At 26.5% G+C, this 23294-nt stretch overlaps 1 protein-coding gene across 3 annotated transcripts in view; it reads right to left on the reverse strand.

Annotated features, from left to right (window-relative positions):
• Window positions 1-3346: 3346 nt before the first annotated feature.
• LOC113548829 (scavenger receptor class B member 1-like) overlaps window positions 3347-23294 on the reverse strand; it is a 40943-nt gene continuing 20995 nt past the window's right edge. For 2 of the 3 annotated variants that reach the window (XM_026949909.1, XM_026949907.1), the window contains exons 2-11: window positions 17020-17353; window positions 13106-13197; window positions 11876-12036; window positions 7650-7794; window positions 7377-7580; window positions 7157-7298; window positions 5701-5949; window positions 5448-5566; window positions 4783-4905; window positions 3347-4693 (exon numbers count right to left, since the gene is read on the reverse strand). In XM_026949909.1, coding sequence (XP_026805710.1) covers window positions 4376-4693; window positions 4783-4905; window positions 5448-5566; window positions 5701-5949; window positions 7157-7298; window positions 7377-7580; window positions 7650-7794; window positions 11876-12036; window positions 13106-13197; window positions 17020-17230 — 1764 coding nt within the window. In that variant the 5' untranslated portion in view covers window positions 17231-17353 and the 3' untranslated portion in view covers window positions 3347-4375. Of the gene's footprint in view, window positions 4694-4782; window positions 4906-5447; window positions 5567-5700; window positions 5950-7156; window positions 7299-7376; window positions 7581-7649; window positions 7795-11875; window positions 12037-13105; window positions 13198-17019; window positions 17354-22115; window positions 22268-23294 lie in introns of those variants that run through there. The other variant, XM_026949910.1, reaches the window with a different exon arrangement.

A 23294-nucleotide genomic window follows, 5' to 3' on the forward strand; every position in this document is an offset into this window, starting at 1 on the left:
GTTGCATCATTATCCAGTTGTAGTATTAAAAATTAAAGTAAAGAAACGTTCAAGTGGGTACACTTTGATTCTATTGAGTTGAAACATAATCCACAATATGGTTGTGGTTATTAACAGTATTGACACCAATATTATAAAATACAAAATAAAACTTTTCTTATAATATGATGTACAAATAATGGTTGTATTAAAAACTACTATTAAAGCTTAATAAACTATGAAAGTGTGGAAATATTAACTAACAACTATTTTGATATTATAATAATAATTATTTATTAAAAAAAAATTCATTATTGATATGTTATTGTTATTATATAAATAATAATTATGCAGTCTGATCAATATATTATTTTATTGTTATTATATATACAAAAAAATTATATTAATGTTACAAAATATATTACTTGATTGATAATACGAAAAAAGTATTCTAAAATATTATTTTTGTATTAATACATCAATGTAACTCTTGTGGCCAAGAAATGTTTATAAGACATTATTTTAACATTTTTCAAGTCAAAAAATAGGTTTGAAAAAAAAATTATCTAATCATATTATTACATAAATGGTATTTTAAAAACATAAAATAATAATTATTCATTATAATTATTACCCATCGCGAGGAAAGTATTTAAAAAAATTGCAAAAACCAACCTTGTCATAAGCGCATCGCAATTGACGTATCTGCCGCGAGCAAAATGTCAGGAAAAAAATGCAAATTTGTCACTGCTAAAGAGATCGTGGCGCGTGATTGGGACGTCGAAGCGATGCAGAAAATATTTTCGACGAACCGGTTGACGTCAACCGCGTCGAAAACGCTTCGAGATCGACGTGTCCGCTGCGAGCAAAATGTCGGGAAAAAATGCAAAAACCGTCACAGCCTCACAGCTAAAGAGATTGTGGCACACGGTCTGGCAGTCGATCTTGTCTTTAAAAAGTGGTGGTTTTTGCATTTTTTTCCCAATATTTTGCACGCGGCGGACACGTCGACGCCGCAGAATCCAGTGTACAGCCGTTGATGTAATTATTGTAGATCAACCACACGATTCCGGCCGTAAGGCCTACCCCATCAACACGATCAGATATACGTCCGCGTTGTTGAGATGACGTGTCTTACGCTCTTACGAATCTGCAAACCGCGAGACCGAGACCCTCGACATGGCGTGGTCGTTCGACACGAAGAGCACAGTCTCCGGTAACGTCAAATTCCTCGCCGAGTACATGATCGTTCTGCTCGGACTGCGACATGTGGTTGTCTGCGACGTTTTTTTGTTCGAAATTTACAATAGTGTTTGATAAATATTATACAAGAATTATAAAAATATTATTATTGTTGTATTCCAGTAGGCACTGGAAACCACGCGTGACATATTATATAGTTGACGAATTACTTGTAGGTACGTAGGTATACCTAATATCTAGTTACTTGTATTAATTGCCATGCATAACGGTTTTATATTATTATTGACAATAATATTTGGACGATGAATATATTATATTTATTATAGTTTAGAATAATGTATTATTATTAAAATGTTCTAAATTGATTTTGTTCTGGCTGTCTAAAATAACTGAAAATAGCAGTATACATAGTAATATAGTATTGTAAACTTTAAAGTGTCATAAACAATTCAACAATATTTACTAAAAATTGAGAGGTCTAAATTTCAGAGAGTCACTTCTGCAATCATTAAAATTGGACCCCACTTTAAAAAATTGCTATCTATAAGTCATGTATGATACAATTATATTTTTTTTGGAATTTACATTTAGAGAGAGAGAGCCAATCATCATGTACAGGAAGTGTTGTGTGACCTATTAATATTTTAATTATTCTATTAATCGACAATATTATAAAAAAGATAAGTATAAAATATTATGTAATTTATACGTATTATATAATACACAAGAGTCATAATATTATCATTATGTAATTTACTATAGCATTTATTATTCTATTTTCGATGTCCTATTAATTGTTAAATAAAATATTTAAATAGTTTACGATGTATAATTGAAAAATTGGATAATTCGTAATATCATAACAGTATATACTCATCATACTGTTTATTTTATGTATTTTTATATTCGTTTCCTGAACACAATAATTGAAATATGATTTACAATTTTGCTTACATAAGCGTAATTCTTGATTTATTTTTAGAATGGATATTACATTACTTACTGCATTATTATTTATTACATACTCAGGTATCACTATAGTATGTTAAGTGTAAACTATTTAAATATTTAAGGATTTATATTTTAGAAAATAAAATATTTAAAAATATTTTATTAAATATCTATTTATTTTTGCAATATTTATGTTATGTACATATTATTTTATATTTACTTACATAATAGTTAATATTATTGGATGTGAATTTAACTTTTAAAGAAAGCAATGGTAGACAATTGTCTAGATTAAAAAAAATTGAGTATTTAGTATATTGCATATTGAATATAGATCATAATAATAAATTTTATTATTTTAATAACTATAACTTTTAATACTTTCAAAACTAAAAATTATATTTTAAAATTATTATAACTTACCTTTGTTTCTTCTTCTTTTATTACCTAAAAGATTTTGCTTAAAATATGATAAAATATAATTTTTTAAGATGATGTAGTCAACAGAATTTTTCTCAAGTTAATACATTAATATAAAAGCAATAGGTATGTTATTAATAAGTATTTATGATTTTTGACGTTAGCAATTAGCTAGTACGTGTTTGATCTTCATTAAATAATAGTAGTGTTAATTAATATTGTGGTTTTTTTAACATAGGAACTTTATTTTATCTACAGTTATTTCTGTTGTTATGATGTGAAAGGAAAATTATTAGTTTTTTTTATTTAATAAAAAATAGTTTTAGAATATATAATTATTTTATTTACTGAGCTTAATTTCTTAGAAGTTTTTGAAAATTTTTGAAAATTTAAAGTTAGATCAAAATTCTGGTTTAGTATCTTACAAATCTTTATTAGTCTAGTTCTAGTAGCCAATGTTCAACCAGAATTCCTGTAATATTTTTCATTAAATATTTAAATGTAACAATTTTAAGTATGCACTAAATATTAAATCATGTAATAAATATACTCGAATTATTTAAAAAAGATTTTATTAAAAACGTTTATAAAGTACAAAATAACTTTGGATAATATGTATAATGTATATAAATTATATTCTGACGAAAACTTACAATAGCATAATAATTCTGACAGTTAATTTATTCATAGGTCATTTATACCTATTATCAATTTTTCGATGCACCTACCCAAATTATAAATTATTTGATACATATTTTTCTAGACATAAAAATGAGTTAAAGTTAATATGAAATTATTTTACTTTACACTGTACATATTTTTTATATCAATAAATAATAATAGTAAAAACACAAGTCGAATCTTGTGTTAAATTAATAAGTAACACATTCTTCATAATAACGAATGTACATAATATGGTAACGATGAAATTGTTGCCGATGTTTGATTTTTAGATTGAGCAAATGAGTGTGCACGTAGAAAACAATCAAAAATATATTTTTCTAAGCATAAAGATGTCCTATTAATAACAATGATGAAAAAACTAAGTAATAAATGCCCTATTAATTTTAAGGTTTGTAAGAAACATAAGATCATGTATTTATATTATTTACATATTAATTAATTATACTAAATTGATAATTCTTTGTTCAAATTCATAATACTATCATGATACTAACAATTAAGTCTATTAATTTTATCATTAGATATTTGGCTTTAATTTATGGTTGAATACAAAATAAATTTAATTTCAAAAAAACAGGTATGTAGTTTTATATAATCAGAAAATTATAAAACAAGAGCACCTTAATGTTTAATTGATTTAATTTAAATCAATAGTTTGTTTATTCTTCAATGAATAAATAAAATAACTATATCACGGTTGGTAAGTATAGCTCGACGATATTATTTCTATCCTAATTTCAATTCAATTGTGATTCTTTTCAATTAAATTTAAATAAGAGTAGAAAAACATTTAATATTTAATTCTGCCCCAAAACCAAGGCATATCTACTGATAAATTATGTTTGATTATTTTCGTTTATCTTATTTTATTCGCTCTATATATATATATATATATATATGTATATAAAAAAATGTCTTCATCTATAAAATTCGTATCACAGTCCAATTTGAGAATTTGTTTGTTCTGATGTCTACACGAACATTAAACATTTGTGCACTTTTTCGTTATCTATATCACAGTTTAGAATACACAATAGTTTATTAGCATATCACTCGTATCTCTTGTACGAAAATGTGATGGTAAAAGTTTTCAAATTTCAAAATAATTATAGGTACGTTGAAATAAGTAGTCTTTAGATCACGATAGAAGCTGTTGTGCGTCCACATCGGTTTCCTGTACGGTGTTGCTTATCCGATGGTACGATTCGCGAACAATCAATAACCGATGTTGACCATTTACCAGCATACTGCTGCCCCGTCGCAGGATACTCTGTCTGCCGCGTTCGATGTTTTCCCGGGTAAATACGATTTGGTGATATGTGCGGACAAACACTGCAACCAGTACTAGTGCACCGCCGAGGATTAGACCGTATGTGAACAACGGCACGGCTGTGTCTACGAATGTGGTGGCCATGTAAATCCATCGATGAATGTTTTCCGGCAAGTCGCTTACGCCCTAATTGATAATCATAAATGTTAATACAACTTGCGCTATTTACATTAAAATAACACCGAATTCGTTTGAATTTCATTATTTTTGTTTACCTCTTCAAGCCACATAATCGGGAATGTAATACTTCTGAAGTTGGACGTTGGGTAAATATTGGATTGCTCAACTTTCAAATTGAGTTGGACTTTCACACGGGCTTCTAATGGTACTCCCAGTCTCTATAAACAATATAAAATAACGTTGTATAATACATAATACGTTTTTATCGTAAACCACACGCTGTTTAAAATATTCCTGAATAGGTACAATATAATAGATATAAAGATTAATTAATGTGTTTGTTTTTAATTTTAAATCCAATTAAACTTTTGTGTTAGGTATTTTTATTTTGAAAAGGCTAAATTTATTAAATAAATATTTAAATAGTTTAGACATATATTTATTTGGAGTTTACCAATCGATAGTGAACTTATTTTTCAATTTCAGGCTTTAATTAAGAACTTTTTTTTTTGGAGGAGTGGAACAGACTAGGTAATTGGCCCTGGAATTAACCAATAATAATATTATTACCATTAGGTAGTTTGAATTTATTTATCTTCACTTTTCAACTAATAAAGAATTAATTTAAAATTTTTAAAAATAACTTTTATTTTTATATAATTACAATCAGCATAAATTTATATTTTTAAATAAATGAAAAGTTATTAATGTAGGCAGAATAGTTAATACAATTTTAGTTTATAAATATCAAAGTACTTACGGGTTGAATTTTTAAGAATGTTTCATGCTTTTCTTGATCTGGTGAAAGACCCTCTACGTCTTCTAAAAGTTTTGGATCAGCTTTGTAGAAATGAGGAAAAGACAAGTAAACTGGAGCATCTATAGATATCAAAAATTAAACAAATTTGTATTTAAAATTGTCTGTATTATTGATAAAAAAATACTATCTTAAGCTTTTATTTACCTAATAACTACAGAATAAATTAAGCAGATTATTCTGCAGATTCACTTACTAAATTGACAAGGTCCAATGTACTGCAACCCTTTAACTGTGCAGTCAGTGTTGTCTTCGCAAAAACATGAATTCTCAGGATTTTTTTCAACAGTTTCTAGAAGATTGTCGTCAGGTGTATAGTACCCTGCTGTAATACCATCTTTGATCACATCTTTTCGGTACCTAAGTGCCCATACTCGACATAAATCTTTGTCATACACGTGTACTAAATCAGACTTTGTAAATTCTCTTGGCGGGAAAAACGAACCTAAAATACAATATTTAAAATGAATTTTAGATATAGAAAATAAATTAAATTATGTTTTGTATTAGATACAAGACTTAATTACTAAATAAACTTATTTTTAAGTTAAATTTAGTAAATTTATATAAAATACATTTAGAAATAATATTAACACCAGCTAAATAAAAACTCATTATAAAATATCTAAATTGAATAAGTTTGATTAGAACCTTCAAATAAATTTTAAAAACTAAACATACTAAATGTTTTAATTTCGAATTACTATCAGGCATAATCGTCAAGATGGCCATAAATTATATAAGTATAATGTATATTCACGTTATAGGTTCTGTTTCAAGGTTCAAGAGTGGACGAAGGTATAATATTTTTCAATCACTATCAATGTTTTAATCAATTACAATATTGATATAACTTTTTATCAATAAATACAAATATATTAGATTTTTGTGAGTCAAAATTAAATACATATGTGCGAGATGTGAGTTATTCTATATAAAACTATAGGGTTGAAAAAATAAGCTTTAAATAACTTCCGGGTCTCAAATAATTTATTGAAAATAGTTCAGTAGTTTTTAAATTCATTTTTATATATTATATTACACAACATAATCTAACCTAGAGTATAAACACCGTGTATATTATTAAGTAATATAATACCCATACAATTGTGTAAAAATTTAAAAAAAAAATTCATATATTTTGCTTTTCCAAAACTACCCCGTAGTCACGCCAGTCACGGTTATATATTCTTTCACATTTAATACTACTTAATTATACATAATCAGTCATGAATAATAAAAAAAAAAATTGAAAAATTTTGATGATTTTTGTTTTTGTTTATGTGCGAAATATGTAAAATGATAAATTGACAACATTACGTATTATTTCATGCTTAATCTTTTTATTTTTGTCATGTCTCCAACTTTTATTAATACGTCCGTATTAATTATATAGCGTTACTATATTTTTATCTAAATTCTAATTAATATTATCTTGATTAATCGATTTTAATCATCTCAACACTATTTATAAAGATAAATAAATTAAAACTAATTAAAAATTAATTTTCCACCTACATGTATGCACCGTCTGTTGAAAAATCAACAGTTACGACGTGTTTATCATGATAGAAATCTACATTTTACACTTAAAATTAATAATAAAAAAAAAAATATACAGAAACCAACTATTTTATGTATTGTATATTTACCTTCAGATGCTCTAATAGAATTACAAGATCCCTTCCAAAACGGTAGCTCTTCCATTCCATTTATACGATTGAGAAGGCCAAAATTCTCCATTCCGTTATGACCAGTGTATATTGTGGAAACTTCATCTAGTGTACCATTTCGCTAAAATTGTATTCATCATATTATTATTAAGTCTTCAAAATATATATTAATAGAAAAAAATATTAATCACAAACATACCATCAAGAAAAGACCCATTTTTTTGGGCGGTCGTTTTCCTTTTGGATAATATGTGTTTGCTAGAGAAGTTAATGGATCATCATAACCAAAAACTAATTGTTGTGGGGTAACATGTTTAAACGGGGTCAAACCAGAAAACCTTAAAATTGCCGAAAGTGAACTTTTTAATATTGACGGTAAACTATTTGCTTGAGTAGTCAATGTCTAAAATTATAAAACAATTATTTATGAATATTATAAATTAATTAAATTTAGAAATTTTCAAAAACCTACTAATAAGGGAATATTTGGTACAGTTAATTTGATTTCATCATTTTTGATAACTGAAAGATGTGGCATGAATTCTAAAATTTTTTTATGTTGGTACGTCACTGTACCGTTGTTGTTAAAATGAATATTAACTTTTTCCATGTTTTCTCTGAAAGCAATTAGACATAATTATTTTTATAATATAATAGTATTTATACAATTTAATAAAATTAATTAGTAAATTCATTGTTTAATTTTTAGTATTATGCGGTTATCAATAATTATTCGAGTAGTGGCATAAATTATAAAATATACTGAGGGTTATAAATAAAATGTTTGAATCCGACAAAATATATTTTTTTTATTTCGAGATTATTAAAAGCGTTATACTGCTTTATACCTTATCCCCAACATAATAAGTAATATTATTTTTATTTATTATTTTTTAACCATTTATTAAATTACATTCAAACGTTCGTTATGTTTTGTTAAAAGTATTTGTTTGTACCTATATATATATATAGCCTATTGATTTCTAATGGACGAATAAGAAACTACTTATTATAATCGGTCATCTAACAACATGATTTTCACAGATGTTGAGATTGTAAACGTATTTTCTAAACTTGTATCATTGATGAAACTATGAAAGCTATTTAATCGGTTTTTGAATTATCAATATGTGTAAGAGATTCACAATAATACTAGACTACCTGGGGTGTTTTTTACGAATGACATAACGATGAAAGGACATACACAGTTATTCAATTTTATGGCCTTCTAATCATTCTGATTTGTGTTGAAGGTAATGTTTTTAAATTATAAGTACGATTATATAATAACGGATTGGATAATTATATTTCTGCATTTTTGTACGCAGAAAACACAGGAACTGTACTGAAATTAACCGTACTGTTATCTATTCAAGTACTATTGATAGACCGCAGGAATCTATCGGATTGGGTTCTATAATAGAACTTTACTTAAATTTCATACTCTAAAAGCAAATTATAGTGAACGGTACACAAATATACGATACGAAATATTCTTACAGAAATAACTATTGCACGATAATTGTGATACGAAATACAAATAAAATTAATAATATTACACATTTGTTTGACACATCATGGCGTACGTATTATGAATTTCTGCATACCATAAATTATTAACAGGCGTATACAAACACAAATAACATAATTAAAAATTATACCATTCGTATAAAATAACAAGGTAATAATTTTACGGATTGCTTAAATTAAATAATCGTATGTTATATAATAAGAATAAAATATATTGATTTTACAAATTTAGGTAATCATAACATAATACCTACTCATCATAAGAAACTAATAATAATTTATTTGAAGTATATAGTTTAATGTTAACGTTCTTAACGTATGGTCCATATTACGTCACGTTTGATTCATTGTGCAGCCTCTGTGGCCACTATCTAGATCATACAGCATTACAGCAATGTAATAATCTTATATAGGAAAGGTTCTGACCACTTTCTCCAAGGCACTTGCTTCATACTGTTGTTATCCATCGTTGCACATTGCCATTTGTAGCTAATCATCATTGATGTCATTGTTATATCAACTTTTAAGTTACTATGATTAAATTAATTTAATTTTTAAATATTGCAAGTACATATTAGTTTGTACACTTAAGGCAAAATATATATGATCGTTTATATTAGTCTAATATTAAATTATTAAAATCTTCACGAGAATTGTTTAAAACTAAATTTTGAAATGCTTCGTGCAAACAAAAACGATTTTTAATATTTAGGTTAAGTAAGTAGAATATTATATCATAATCATAAGCGTTAGCAATATATTCTGCATTTTAATCATTTTTCTCAAATTAGTACTTGATTACTAATAAATATATTATACAGTAATATGTGTAGGTATATCAATTTGCAATCCCCTTAGGTATTGATGAACTAATACAAATATTATTACTAAAAACAACTAAATTCCTGAGGCTCGGGTCAAGGACGGTAAGCGTCTTATGCAGACGTGATACGTGAAGTTCCCCAAGAAAAATAAAGCAGTTTTATTACAACACGTGGTGGGGTCTTTCCAATTTTACTTTTACTAAAGACGTTACATCCAGGGTCATAAATATGTTATCGGATTTTAAATAAATGAAAAGCCTATAACATGTGTTAAATCACAGTTTATCTGCACCATAATTTCTCTCAATAAGATTTTACTTAATACGAATACAATTAGTTGAAATTGTAAAATAAATCAATAAGTGTTGTGGATCTTAAAACGATTATAAAATTTCTTTAATTTGACTAGCATCGCTAATTTTTTACAGTCTTATTCTATGTAAAGTTGTATACCTGTATTATTAAGTATCTATAATGTTTATAATTTATAAAAATTATAAAAACAAACGTTTTATTTTGATAATTTATATTAATATAGATTATAGAGTACAATAACTAAGTTTGCATACTTCTTAGTAACTCCATATTAGTTTACTAAAGATTAGTCAAGCTGAGACTAAAAAATAGTTAATTAAGCCTCTAATACTGCTATTGTCCTAAATTATATCAGGGTATGTATACGAATTTATATTAGTTTTATTATTTTTAATGACATTTTGGTTAGTATAAATTACATAAATTACATATATTGTTTTTTTATTATATAGGTAATATAAATATAACTAACTAATAATAATTAATTGCGATGTTTGACAACTATTCATTTGTATTTAATCCAACTAAAATAATTTGCTATTTTTTTTTTCAAAAACTCTTTAATATTGCATTTCATAGTAGTGAAAATAATATTATTTTATGCATCAAATAAAAGTAAATAAATAATTATTATGAATGAACACAAACTATGGAATCAAATGATATTTTACAAAACATTTGTGTACCTAACTACCTATATGGCTATATGAAAAACGAATTATAACGACATTTGTTGTTAAGTAATACTCATGTTAATTTTTTTAAACAAAAAAGCTCCAATAATTGTATAAATCGATAGGATTTGATTTTAGATCATTGAAAACTAATTATCCATAATAGTATAATAATATCTAATATTCTATCGTAATTTAAAAATGTATTTGATAAACATCTAGCGTACCTACAAGAATAACATTATTGTATACAAATAATAGAATGATGATACAACTTAATAAAATAATTTATTGTGTAAATAAATTATTACGTACTTAGAATCTACATAAATGAAAAATAAAATTTTGTATAGTCACGTAACAGAATATTACAAATTTTACGTTTTCTCTTGACATTTAGGTAAAGGGGTTTGTTTCATAGTTTCATACAAATATATTAGGTATAGAACTACTATTATTATTTATGCAATTCAGTACAAGGGCGTACATATGAGATGCTGTTGATATAATAGTTTTATCAAAATGTTATCTTTAACAAATAGAAGATTCACGAGAAGATAGTTTTCAAGGATTCCACATTTATTAAGAAAATTATAAGTTGAATTGGGATATAGCAGTTAGCTCATAAATTATTACGCTAATATCTTGCTTAGACAACAGTTATCAAGCTAAATTTATTGTATTAAATTAATTTGATAAATAATTTTCTCGTACGTGTAATAATATCACCGTGAATTAATACTTATTAGAACACTTACTAAATTAATTTTGAATTATCGATCGTTATGAATAATATTAACTCCAAGACCAAAATTTAAAACAATTATAGTGTTTAATTTATTGTGTAATTAGGCCTTCCAATGCGAGTTTTGAAAAAAAACCACTATGTGGATATTTATTTTTTAATTTCTTCTTCGATATTTTCTAGCAAGGTTTTTAGGTATAAAGTGAACGTACACATTTTATATCATTGTTATTTAAAATGTTTGAAGTATATAACTATTATTAGAACGTAAACTAAATAGTTGTTGACATAGCATTTTGCATTAAAAAGGTATAGTTATTTTAACTGCCTATATGATAGGTGACCTATCTATACATAGTGTTAACTATCAGATATTAAAAATTACGCACTAATATAATTAGTATGTTATTCATTTAAAATTTGAAAATTGTAAACTATTATTTATCTAATTCCAGTTCTATTATTTAACTTGAGACTTTCTTTTAATTAGCCAAACGTCTTAAACTAATGATAAAAAAAAAATAATATTTTTATGCTTAAAAGAGCTCAAACAAACAATATTTTTAGTTTATCTTCTTGAATAAAACACGTTGTTTAAATAAAAACTTACCTATAAACAAATGGACCAATTTCTTGAAGTTTTGGCTTTTCGCCGTTATGCAAGAAGCCATCGGGATTGGTGACATTGAATATGAATACTTTTGTCAGTCTTAATACGCCAGGTTTTTGCCAGTAATGATAACTTAAAGTTCCATTCCATATTTTTAAGTTCTAAAATATAATAATAGTTATAAATTAATAAAATTGAACAAGAGAAATGAAATATTTTACATTTTAATTGTGTTAAATATTAATAGTTAGTTTTTGAAAAAAAATATTAGTATAAATAAACTGATTAATAAGACAAATAAATTGTATACGTAAAATAAACTTGCAGAATACATCTCATGATATTTAAAATTTAAAACAAGTTTAATTTTTCTATAAATGTATTAAAATTTAAGAAATATGTTTAGTCGTGGACAATATATATTTATATAAATAAATAATAATTAATTTAATTATTTGAACTAAATTAAATATTTTATTGTATAATACTAAACGTGTTAGTTGAAGCATGTGAATAAGAATCTGCGTAAAGAAGATAGATAAGATTTCAAGTGTTTCGTTTGTAGAAGTCCAATTTAATCGTTGATTTTATTAAAAAATTTTCAAAAAATCATAAATACCTAACCTAAACTAAAATAATAAATAAATACATTTTATAAATCGGATATTTTTTGGTATTGAATTGTAAATGAATAAAAATGTTCAAAATTTTACATATTTTACAATGAATTTAAAAATTAAAATAATCAATAGATTTTTTTTTTGTTTATTGTGTCATGGACAATGGTTTTATTGGCTATTTACTGAATGTGCAGTATTAAGAAGATTATAATATATGTATATATATGTTTATACACTATAATTATTAACGTCAAATTAAAAACTATCATCGATAGTTGTGATATTTAATATCACACTTAACAATTATCATATCCTCGTAATCCTATAGTTATACACTATGAATAAACACCGAACATTATGTAAAATCAGATTATATTATCAAGATGATATTATGTATTTAAAATATCTTTTTTAATAGAAAGTTCAGTACATATTTTTTCTTTACACGTTTATGTTGGTAATTAGTATTTATTGTTTTGTAATGCACAAATATTTGAATTTGGACATTCTCTGCGATTTCAATTGTTTAGTTATTAATTATTTTTATTGTGTTAGAAGCACCTGTAGCGTTATTTCTAATATTCTTATGTGATTGCTATTGTGAAAATACCTTTAAAATTATATAATGAACCCACGGAACTGAAGAGAGTATTAGTCCAGCTAATAAAGCTACAACGCCAAATATGATGACCGCTAGTCGACCTGAAACAAATTTTAAGTACACTTTTAGATTTATTATTATACTTTATAAACATATCATTAATTAAATTTTAATTTAATTCTAACATAACTATGTGAGATCTATTCTGAAACAAACTGTCGCTTAATGTAGTTTTTGGCAAGTGAAATAGTTTATAAATTTTAAAAATTTTTTCCGGCTAGATAGATTTTTTTTAAATAACTGTTGGTTCTACAAAATAATAAACAGTTGGCCAATCAGATTTTTGATTTGGTTTATTAATAATACCTGGATTTTTTTTAAAATACCGAAATATAAATTATATAAATTATTGGTTTCATATATTTCATATGATTATAATTATTATTACCTACCTATATAAAATGTTAATATATAACCCATTACCTTCATCGCATTAATGTGTTATGGTCCCAACGATCGTGAGCGGAATTTTTTTTGAAGTTTATTTATATATTTTTCGTGATATAGTGAAGACTGACTTATAATTAATTTTTAATTAATTATATGCTAACTAAACGTTATATTTAAAAGAACAGTTTTTCGTGATTTAACACCAATATAGTAATTAATGAACAATTTTTTTAATATTATGATATTGTAAAAGTTATTTTTTTAGTTCCCAGACATACATTAACAACATTACAATTGGTCATTGCGAAAATAAAAATAAAATCAATATGAATACATATCAATAGGTACACCTGTAATATCAGTAGGTAAGGTATTAAGTAACAAACTGCAGAGTGAAATTTTAATTTATTGCTTTTAATGTTAAAATAATAGTTGATTAATTTTATACCATGCTATTTATAACAAGAAAATAAAAATTTGAATATGTATATATTATTATTTATCGTGAATTTATAACTATATTAACTATCATATGAAAACTTTAACAAAAACGTGTAATTAGTAATTACAGTTAAATTCAATCAAATGATTATTAATTAATTCAAAGTAATGTAATTATTATTACATTCTATTTTGTTATTATCATTGTATCATATGATATAGTTAACTTAAAACTATGTATAATATGTATATTTCGACATACATCCATTGTATATAACTTCCATGGTTCGGTGAAGATCATAATATTTCGCGGTCATGATTAATGAACGCTTGTACCACAAACAAGGTGTATAAAATAATTATTTATTTATCTAATTATACAATAAGTGACAAGATAAAATGAACATATTTCAAAATGTTGAAATCATTGTTGTTAGAATATGTTTAGTAGTTAATCTAAATGTCTACAAAAAGTTTAAAAGTATTACCGATACTTTTACTTTACCGATATGACTTTTTTTAACAATGATCAATGCACTAACGTTTGCTCGTAAATACTTTTGTTATTTATTATGGGCATATAGGCCATATTATAGTTGTTTCATATATTTTATAATTTTTATTAAATTAATTTTTTTAAATAATACATCTTGTGATTAGTAGCGTCTAATATTTTCGAAAATAATTAAGCTATTTGCATTAATAATAAGTTAAATGAAAAATTTATATTTACATAATATTTGTTTTTTATAATAGATATTTTACGTATTTTTAGACGTAACTTTTGATCGTGTCAATATTTCTTCAAGTTAAAAAAATAATATATAGTCGGTAGATATTTAGTTTAGGTTGCAGCTAGCACACTTGTTAAAAAAATACACAAAGAACTGCAGTTGGTACAACTCAAATAGGTACTTTATTATTCATATTATGATGGTTGAAATCTTAAAACTCCCTAGTTGGATGCTCATTGCGTAGGTTTATGTTTCGGTCTAATAAGCATGTTTAATAACAGCACCAATGTCCGATGTCACAAGGTATTCTCAATTCCTCGTGATAACGTAATATGCGTTTAGTACATTATGAATAATCATACAGCGTACCCGACAAAATAGGCTAGATTTCGAGTTACACAAGTATACAATATACATACAAAATATATAAAATAATATTCGTATAAACCGTATATTTTTATGTACAAAACGATGTTTGGTCAATATATTTATCGCTTTTATATAACATACTATGTTTCATTTTATCAGATAACATAAATATTGCTGTTCTTATGTGATGTGCGTTTAGAGAACAAACGTTGATCGATATCATTCTAAAATCGATGAATATTTAATTCCGCCAAAAGTGTGTCAATCCTGAATTTGTATAATCATAATGCAAGCGTATAGGTAGGTACTAACTTTTATCACTTTCTCCTACCTACCTTTCGACTACTCATTTTAAATTCGATTGACCAGCAGTTATCCTACGTTTCCCGGTCAATAGTTCTTACGTAATATCACAATGAAATGTTCAAAACTTCCTCCAGTCATTATGCACTGCAATAATATGTAGGCATGTAGCACACTGCACAGTGCACACATATGGCTATGTAATAGGGCAGAGTTGATAAACCGGGTCCAGCTGATCAGCTCGTTCTGTTGACGAACGCTCACGGTACTCTCGATTTTTATTTCCCGGTGACCTACTAAACGTATTATCTCATCGTAAACAAGTAATTCTAGAAGTTTGTCGAACTCTTTCAAAAATCTAGTGAAATGTAACCGAAGTCTAGACATTGTCGGTTGACTTAAAATTAATTAAGAAAAAACTCTTCACCGCAAACTCATATTTATATACGGCAATGGAATGAGTTTCAATATTTATAAGAATAATAATAAGTACATTAATAAAATATTATATTATATATTATGACGTAAAACTAGGTATATTTTGAAATTTATCATGAACCGTAAGAATAGAATACTGTACGGTCTAGTGCACTAGAATTATTCAAGAGTGATTCGTGGTGACGGTTGATATTGAGGTAATAGCTCTCTCTCTCTCTCTTTCTCCTCCATTCTCTCGGTTATGTCTGTTGGTTTTGTGGTCATTTCTTGGGTAATAATCCTTAATTAAAAAAAAAAACCAATGTTTTCTTGAGTTTTCTTCCTGATTTAACTTCTCGATACATTTTTTATACGTTTGTATTTGGTATATGTTGTATAATTATAAGTTATGGCTGATTAAAATAAAAAATAATATTAATAATAATTAATGTTTAAATAAAATTATGCGATTTAAAAATAAAATTAATTTGAAGGTATATAATATAATCTTTACTGGGAGTATTATATTTGCAAAACACATGAAACACTTATTTACAAATGTGAAACGAATAGACTTTTTTAATGCTTATGCAATATTAACAAATCATTTAGTCGAAAATTATTTTCATAGAAAACACTTTTTTATGTAGGTTAAAATAATTTAATAAGATTTACTGGGGATATTATAATACATATTTTTAAATAAAACAAATTCTACATATAGATGTGTAAAATTGAGGTTGTTTAATAAATTCTTAATTTTTATCTTAAAATTAAAAATATTAAATAACACTTAGGCTATTATTTATGATGTTTAAAATAGAGTGGTAGGTTTAGGTTGAATTAGGATATGACACATTTTAAATAATCTTATTATATAGTCCCTATTCAAAAGTTAATATGATTATCACAGTAGGCATGTCAAAAGAATGATTAAAAACATAGCTTGAAGCGTGTAATGCTTTATATTGCAATAGACAATAATATAACAGTAAGATATGGGTATACTGAGATATTGAAGAGAAAATACAGTATATACTTTTGGTTTTATTCTATTAAATACAGCATTCCTGCTGCGATAATATTCTTTATGTACTATTTACATAATACTATAGGTACGGGTATATTAACGCGTTTCAATTTTTTCCTATTTATACTCAATTAAAGTTTGTAATCTTAAACGACTAGGAAAAACAAATCGGTACTCACTGTTGCTGATCCTCCTTTGCTGGGAGACGAGCATGTTGATAGGTAACCCATTTCGTCTGCTAGTTCGTCGGTTCGATTGACGTTCATTGCTATACGGGTCGTTTATGTTGAAAGTGGGTATTTGCTGAAAGCTGGACGACATCCGCGGCTGTACGCCGAACAGACGGTTTTTGGCTGACTGGTACGGTAACTTGATCGGCGTTAAGCCCATTTTCGTCGTTTATTGTCAACGGCGGGAATCGTTGAACGCGTGCAAAATATGTGATATATTCGTACGATGATCTCGCATCCCATTCGCTGTGCACTCGGGCAGCCACCTCAAGCGTGTCCGATACTGTAATCGAGAAAAACGGACGACATTATTATTAACGGGCGGATACATTATTTGTGTTTACACGTTTGCCACATAAACTTGGAGGTGATTAGCGACGCACAATAATATGGATCGAGAGTATAAAACAAATTGTATTTGGGTCATCAATTTCGGAATTATTTTTGCTGACGACATCAACCGAGCGAACCCACGTGTGGGACACTATGTGTTGTTGGTCGGTTATACGCGTGTCGTTATTTCGGACGCGCCTGTATTATATGTATAGTCGATAAAAGCGCGCGTTGATAAAGACCAAGTTGTGGGTATTTTCTATTCGAGGCGGTAAACGCGACATCCTTCTCGACGTAAAATATTGTTTATCCGCCCGTAATGGAACGCATTTCGACACATATTATTACATTTTGTTAAACGAGCATAATGTGTACATCGGTAACGATATTATGGCTCGTGTGAACGTAAACGGATCATTTCTCCGGCCGTACACGACGTGACGTATAATGCAATATACAATTTATTACAGGTACACACTTTTACACTCGCCTATAGTATAATCGCGTTGTGAAAATAATCGACTCTCATGGAAAAAAAAACACCGATGCGAACAATTATGTTTGTATAACACGACGTGTCGTGTTCGCTCACATACGGAAGTGTAGAATACATTTTGTGATGTAAGTAACAGCAGACGCACAGGTTCCGAATGCATTTTAAACCTCTTGAAAAACTACTCGATTTGTCGATTTATCCAGTTTTTTTTTTCATCAAAACAACAAGAATATCACAGCTGAATAATCAGAACGTTATTAACTACATAATATATTTTATACCTAATGCGTATGCACAATATATATGATTGTGTGTAGGTTTAGTTGATTTTGTCGGTACTAAATAAATTGATCATCTTTTTTCGAGCGGTACAAAATAAAAATATCGAAAATACAGTAAGTATTTAAATGTCTATATTAGGACAACCATACCAAGCATAATTGACATATCGATATAATATCCCGACGTTACAATACTGAGAACGATTTTCAGTCTATTGTGCACATCTGATTTATAGGTATTTACTGATTCGTTAATGCATTTTAATACATACTGTTAGGATATCGATTAAAAAATGAAACATTATAATTTGTTCATTGTGACCTTTTGATTTGCCATTCGACAATCGGTTATGCATTCTTGATTACCATTCGGTTTAATATTCCTAATTTATAATCACTACCAATAATCGTTAATAAAAATAATAAGCACTTCATTTTATACAACTTAAAATACCGGGTTTATTTTCATAAACTGTTTATTCTTTATTTGAAAAAGTTTTCATTTTTATAATTAAATTAATTTACTTGTTTACCTTTATAAACGTTATTTAAATGATGAAAATATTGTTTAGATAGGTAGTTCAATAATTATAAAAAAATAATATACATATATTTATCAAATAATGAAGAATCAATTATTGCCGATGGAAATTAATATTTTAGTGCTTGCAAAAAAAAAAAAAAAATTAAACTGAAGGTAGTCAACAATTAATTACTAGTTAAATTATTTAAACCGAAGTACTATTTATACTTTTAGTAGTACATAATCATAAAAAATTATTTATTCTTATTTCCAATCATTAAATAAAATAATTAATTCATGGATTTTCTTAACATATATGGATCATAAAAACTGTTTCAAAAGATATGTTTAGTATTCAATCTTTGTAATGGATACATTTTATAATATTGTATTCATGGCTAGGGGACTTAGCTCCTCTTTGCTTCACTCACCATTATCAAAATTAAAACTATAATATTTTTATACAATAGAGAGAGTATTTTTTATTTAATTAAAGTTAATAGTTAAAAAAAAAATAATTTTAATGTAACCCTGAAGGTATAAGTTAACGGATTTTTAAATTCATTGATTTGGTATTATTATTTAAATAAAACGCGAATATAAAATGAACCAATTTTTGCTAAACATTAAACTCTTATACTATCAACGTTTATAGTTTTCCTTTGACGACAAGTGATGAAGTATAATATATAAAATATTAATTGCGTATCGTAATTTATACAATATATCAAATCAAGTAATTTTAGCGTTATCTTTAGAATAAAAAATTACTATTTAACTATTATAACGATACAGAGTTACGTTTTGTGTTTAAGAAATACGCGTTAAAATGTCATGTACGATATTTGTTTTTATGAAATGTTATGTGTTAGAAAGACTCAAACACCAATAGCATTTCTCCACAATGCTTACCTTATTTCAGTGTTTATTATTAATTCTGATAATTATTTTTAATTTAGCGTGTTGGTGTTAACTTTTAATTATGAGCAATACCATGTAATTAAACACTAAAAATATGGTTAGCGTATTATATGATTTTTATTATAATCGATATTCGTTAAAATGATTGGATTCACAGGATACAGGTATTTTATTATTATATTGTATTTATTTATTTGCATTGTGAGCTAAATACGTATTGTATGAGTTACATAATCAAAGTTTGTATTAGAAAAATTCCTACATCGAAGGGATGTGCTTATAAATATTTATAAGACTACACAGTGTTTTTTTTATTAACTTATAAAACATGCCTAAAATATTAGTTAAATTAAATAGTGTGATATTACGTATATAGTTAGTGACGTAAGTGTCACCATTCTCGTTGATACTCCTATTCTAAATTTCCAACTTAGTTCTGATTGTTTCGATTTTGTCTTATAATGTGTCTAAATCTAAAGGCGCACTTTTAGCAAATAAATTATAGTATAATATTAAAAATTATTGGTTTTTTGGCAAGTACCACTTGGATCTGCAACTAAAGTGAATTTCGTCTGAGTATTTACCATGCTTATTTCCTGTACTTTTTTATTAATAGATTAGTTTTAATTATACAATAGTGTAAGTATATGCTGGTATATTACATAGTGTACACATATTATCTACATTATTAAATAGATATATCATAATATAATATATTAAATAACTTAATGTTTAAAAAGATTGAACCAAGAAAAATACGATAAAATTATTGAAATCGTTACAAAAATTCTTTTTCGTTTAAAACACATAATATATTTTTTAAGTCGATTTATTGGTTTGTCTTATATTGAATGTAATTTTAGCAGTGATATGAGAAATATAAATTGCAATGAAATATGTTGAATACCAAAGCCTATACGTAAAAACTGAATGTCATGGACCATAGTAGTAGGAGGTAATACTTGTAAATGCTTTATATAGGAATTTATAAATATATTTATTTTATGGTTATTTCAAGCTAATATTATATTCTAGTTTTTAACCTCGACCATGTAATGTTCAATGTTTATAAAAAAAAGTCACTGCTCCAGATAAAATACGCTAAAACACGCAACGAAGTTGACGAATAATATTGTCAATTAGATAATATTAATTAAACGAAAACAAATCCCATTAAAGTATTACACCGCTACTATTACCACCATTATCGCGCATATTTTTGGTTCCGTCTACAATACGCGTGTACTATTGACAAACGTTTTCGTGTAATAGCGGGCCTATAGGTTATAATACAACAAATACGCGTATTGACGGTCTTTAAAATATTATAGAATTTCACGTGAATAATATGTTTTGGCTGTAACTATGATGTCTAACCTGTTTCATTAGAATTATTGCAAATTCGGGTCACGGTCAGAGCGTTAGACTATATCGCTACTTAATAAATATAGTTACTAACTACCACAAAGTTTCCCCTGTCACGTATTTTTTTAATTCGTTTGTCTATCCCCGAATAGTTGTGCGTCACCAAAATGCCAAGACATCCCTTAAGGCCCAACTCTTAACCTTGATATATTATTATTCATTAGCACTTCCTGTTTAGTTAAGGAAATATCCGGTTATAGTTTATAGTTTAACAATTTTATTATGTTCGTTGAACGATTACATTTATATTTTCAATGACTCTAAGAACGTATGTCGCCATTTACTTCCTATTAGTGTTTCAAGTTCATCATGGGGCTAGCAGACGAGTTGATTATTATAAAATATGTTCACTTGTCATAACTACTTATTTATTGTCATGTACTCATGTGTTAACAGTATTAAATATGTATATATATATATATATATATATATATATGAATTATATACTAGCGAAATATACTCGAAAGAACTATTAAATTTATTACTATATGTCTGTATACGATAATGGATTGATAATGTATTCATTATTTTACAATATTATTACTTTGGTTAGAACAATTATATTATATTATGAACAATAATTGGAAAATAAAATTTTTTTTAAATTATATTTTAAATAGTCAAAATCAATGATTTTACTTATATTCATGTATTTTGTATTTCAATTAATATTTTATAATTTAATAGACAAACTATAAGGCAAGAAATTTAAACTAAAAGTTTCTTACAACATTTTATGCTTGTAAAAATATTTTTCATCAGCATTTTTGAAGACATTTAATGCATTGTGAAATAATTCTATAGTATAATACCGTAGAGTTAAGTTAAGACAGTTAATAGTTTAATTCTAACCAATTATAAGTTATTAAAAAAAAAAAATCCTTGTTATTATTAGGAAAATAAACAATGAAATAATTAAAAATAAAAAATAAAAAATAAAATTATTATTTTTATTATTTATTATAAATAAATAATTAATTATCGTTTTGTTTAAAAATTATTTTGTTCTTGTGCCTATCGGCTATCTCAAAACGAAGCTAATAAACGAATTATTGTTATGACTTACGTGTAATATAGAGATTATACATAGGTATAGGCATCCAAATAAAATCCAATAGTTATCCAAAACGAAAATTGTGTTCAACACTTTTATTTTATTAAATACACTTTTATAAATTTATTGTAATTTTCAATTGATAAAAAAAATACGAACAATTACAAATAAAAAAGTAACGTAAAATAAAAAATAAAAATAAAAATAAAAATAAAACACTGTCGCGCACTTTTAATAAAAGTGTATCAGTTTTGCCGGTCGACTACTGAATGGATGTAATTTATTGGATTTGTTTTGTTATAAATCAGTTGAGCCGGTCCGATGAATCATGAACGTTTTTCATCTCTTGAATAATTCGCCTACTTCCTTATGGGGGGTTTTTTTTTTTTATATATATATTATACATACATTATTTTGGAATAGTATTAACGTCGATGTATCAAACTGGTTGACCTTAGAAGGGTGTTGATGGCATAGCAGACATTTGCGTACAATTATCGGGAAAATACGCGTTATACGTTATAATATGTATTATATATTATTATTATGTATCGTAAAACGATATATGCAAAACAATCGTCTTGTCCGTACGTCATTGATGATCACAATGATTATCACTGTTTTTCGGCGTGTGTAGTCAACGCAACAGTTTCGGAATCCTGACGGCGGCGCGAATACGCGATTTCTTTCGAAGTGCCTATATCGGACATGATATTATTTTCTCGTTGCAAATACACATAAGGGGCATACTTATATAATCCGCGCACCACCGTCGTCGTCGTCGTCGTCGTCGTAGGTGTGGCCACGGGACTATATTATATATTATAATGTGTCTACAGTTCTATATGCCTCTAAAATCCGTCACAAATTATCGTCATGTTTGATTATCATATTATTACATTACAATCTGGACGGTTGCTGTAATACCGCGATCGCGTTATATACGTATACAGTATACATTTCATAACGGCTATATGTGCGCGCGCCAACGGTCTGACATGAATAGGCGACGCTAAAAATCGTCAGGTTTTCTAAACAATGTTTTATTATTATTACTATAATACCATACCGCATATATATATATATATATATATATATATATTTGTGCCGTACGCAGAATAATTTGTTTTCGCAAATTTTTGTTTTTATTGACTACTAACAACTATAACAAGGCTAATGGCTGTACGGTTG

The sequence above is a fragment of the Rhopalosiphum maidis genome, chromosome 4, assembly GCF_003676215.2.
Source record: "Rhopalosiphum maidis isolate BTI-1 chromosome 4, ASM367621v3, whole genome shotgun sequence".
Classification (NCBI taxonomy): domain Eukaryota; kingdom Metazoa; phylum Arthropoda; class Insecta; order Hemiptera; family Aphididae; genus Rhopalosiphum; species Rhopalosiphum maidis.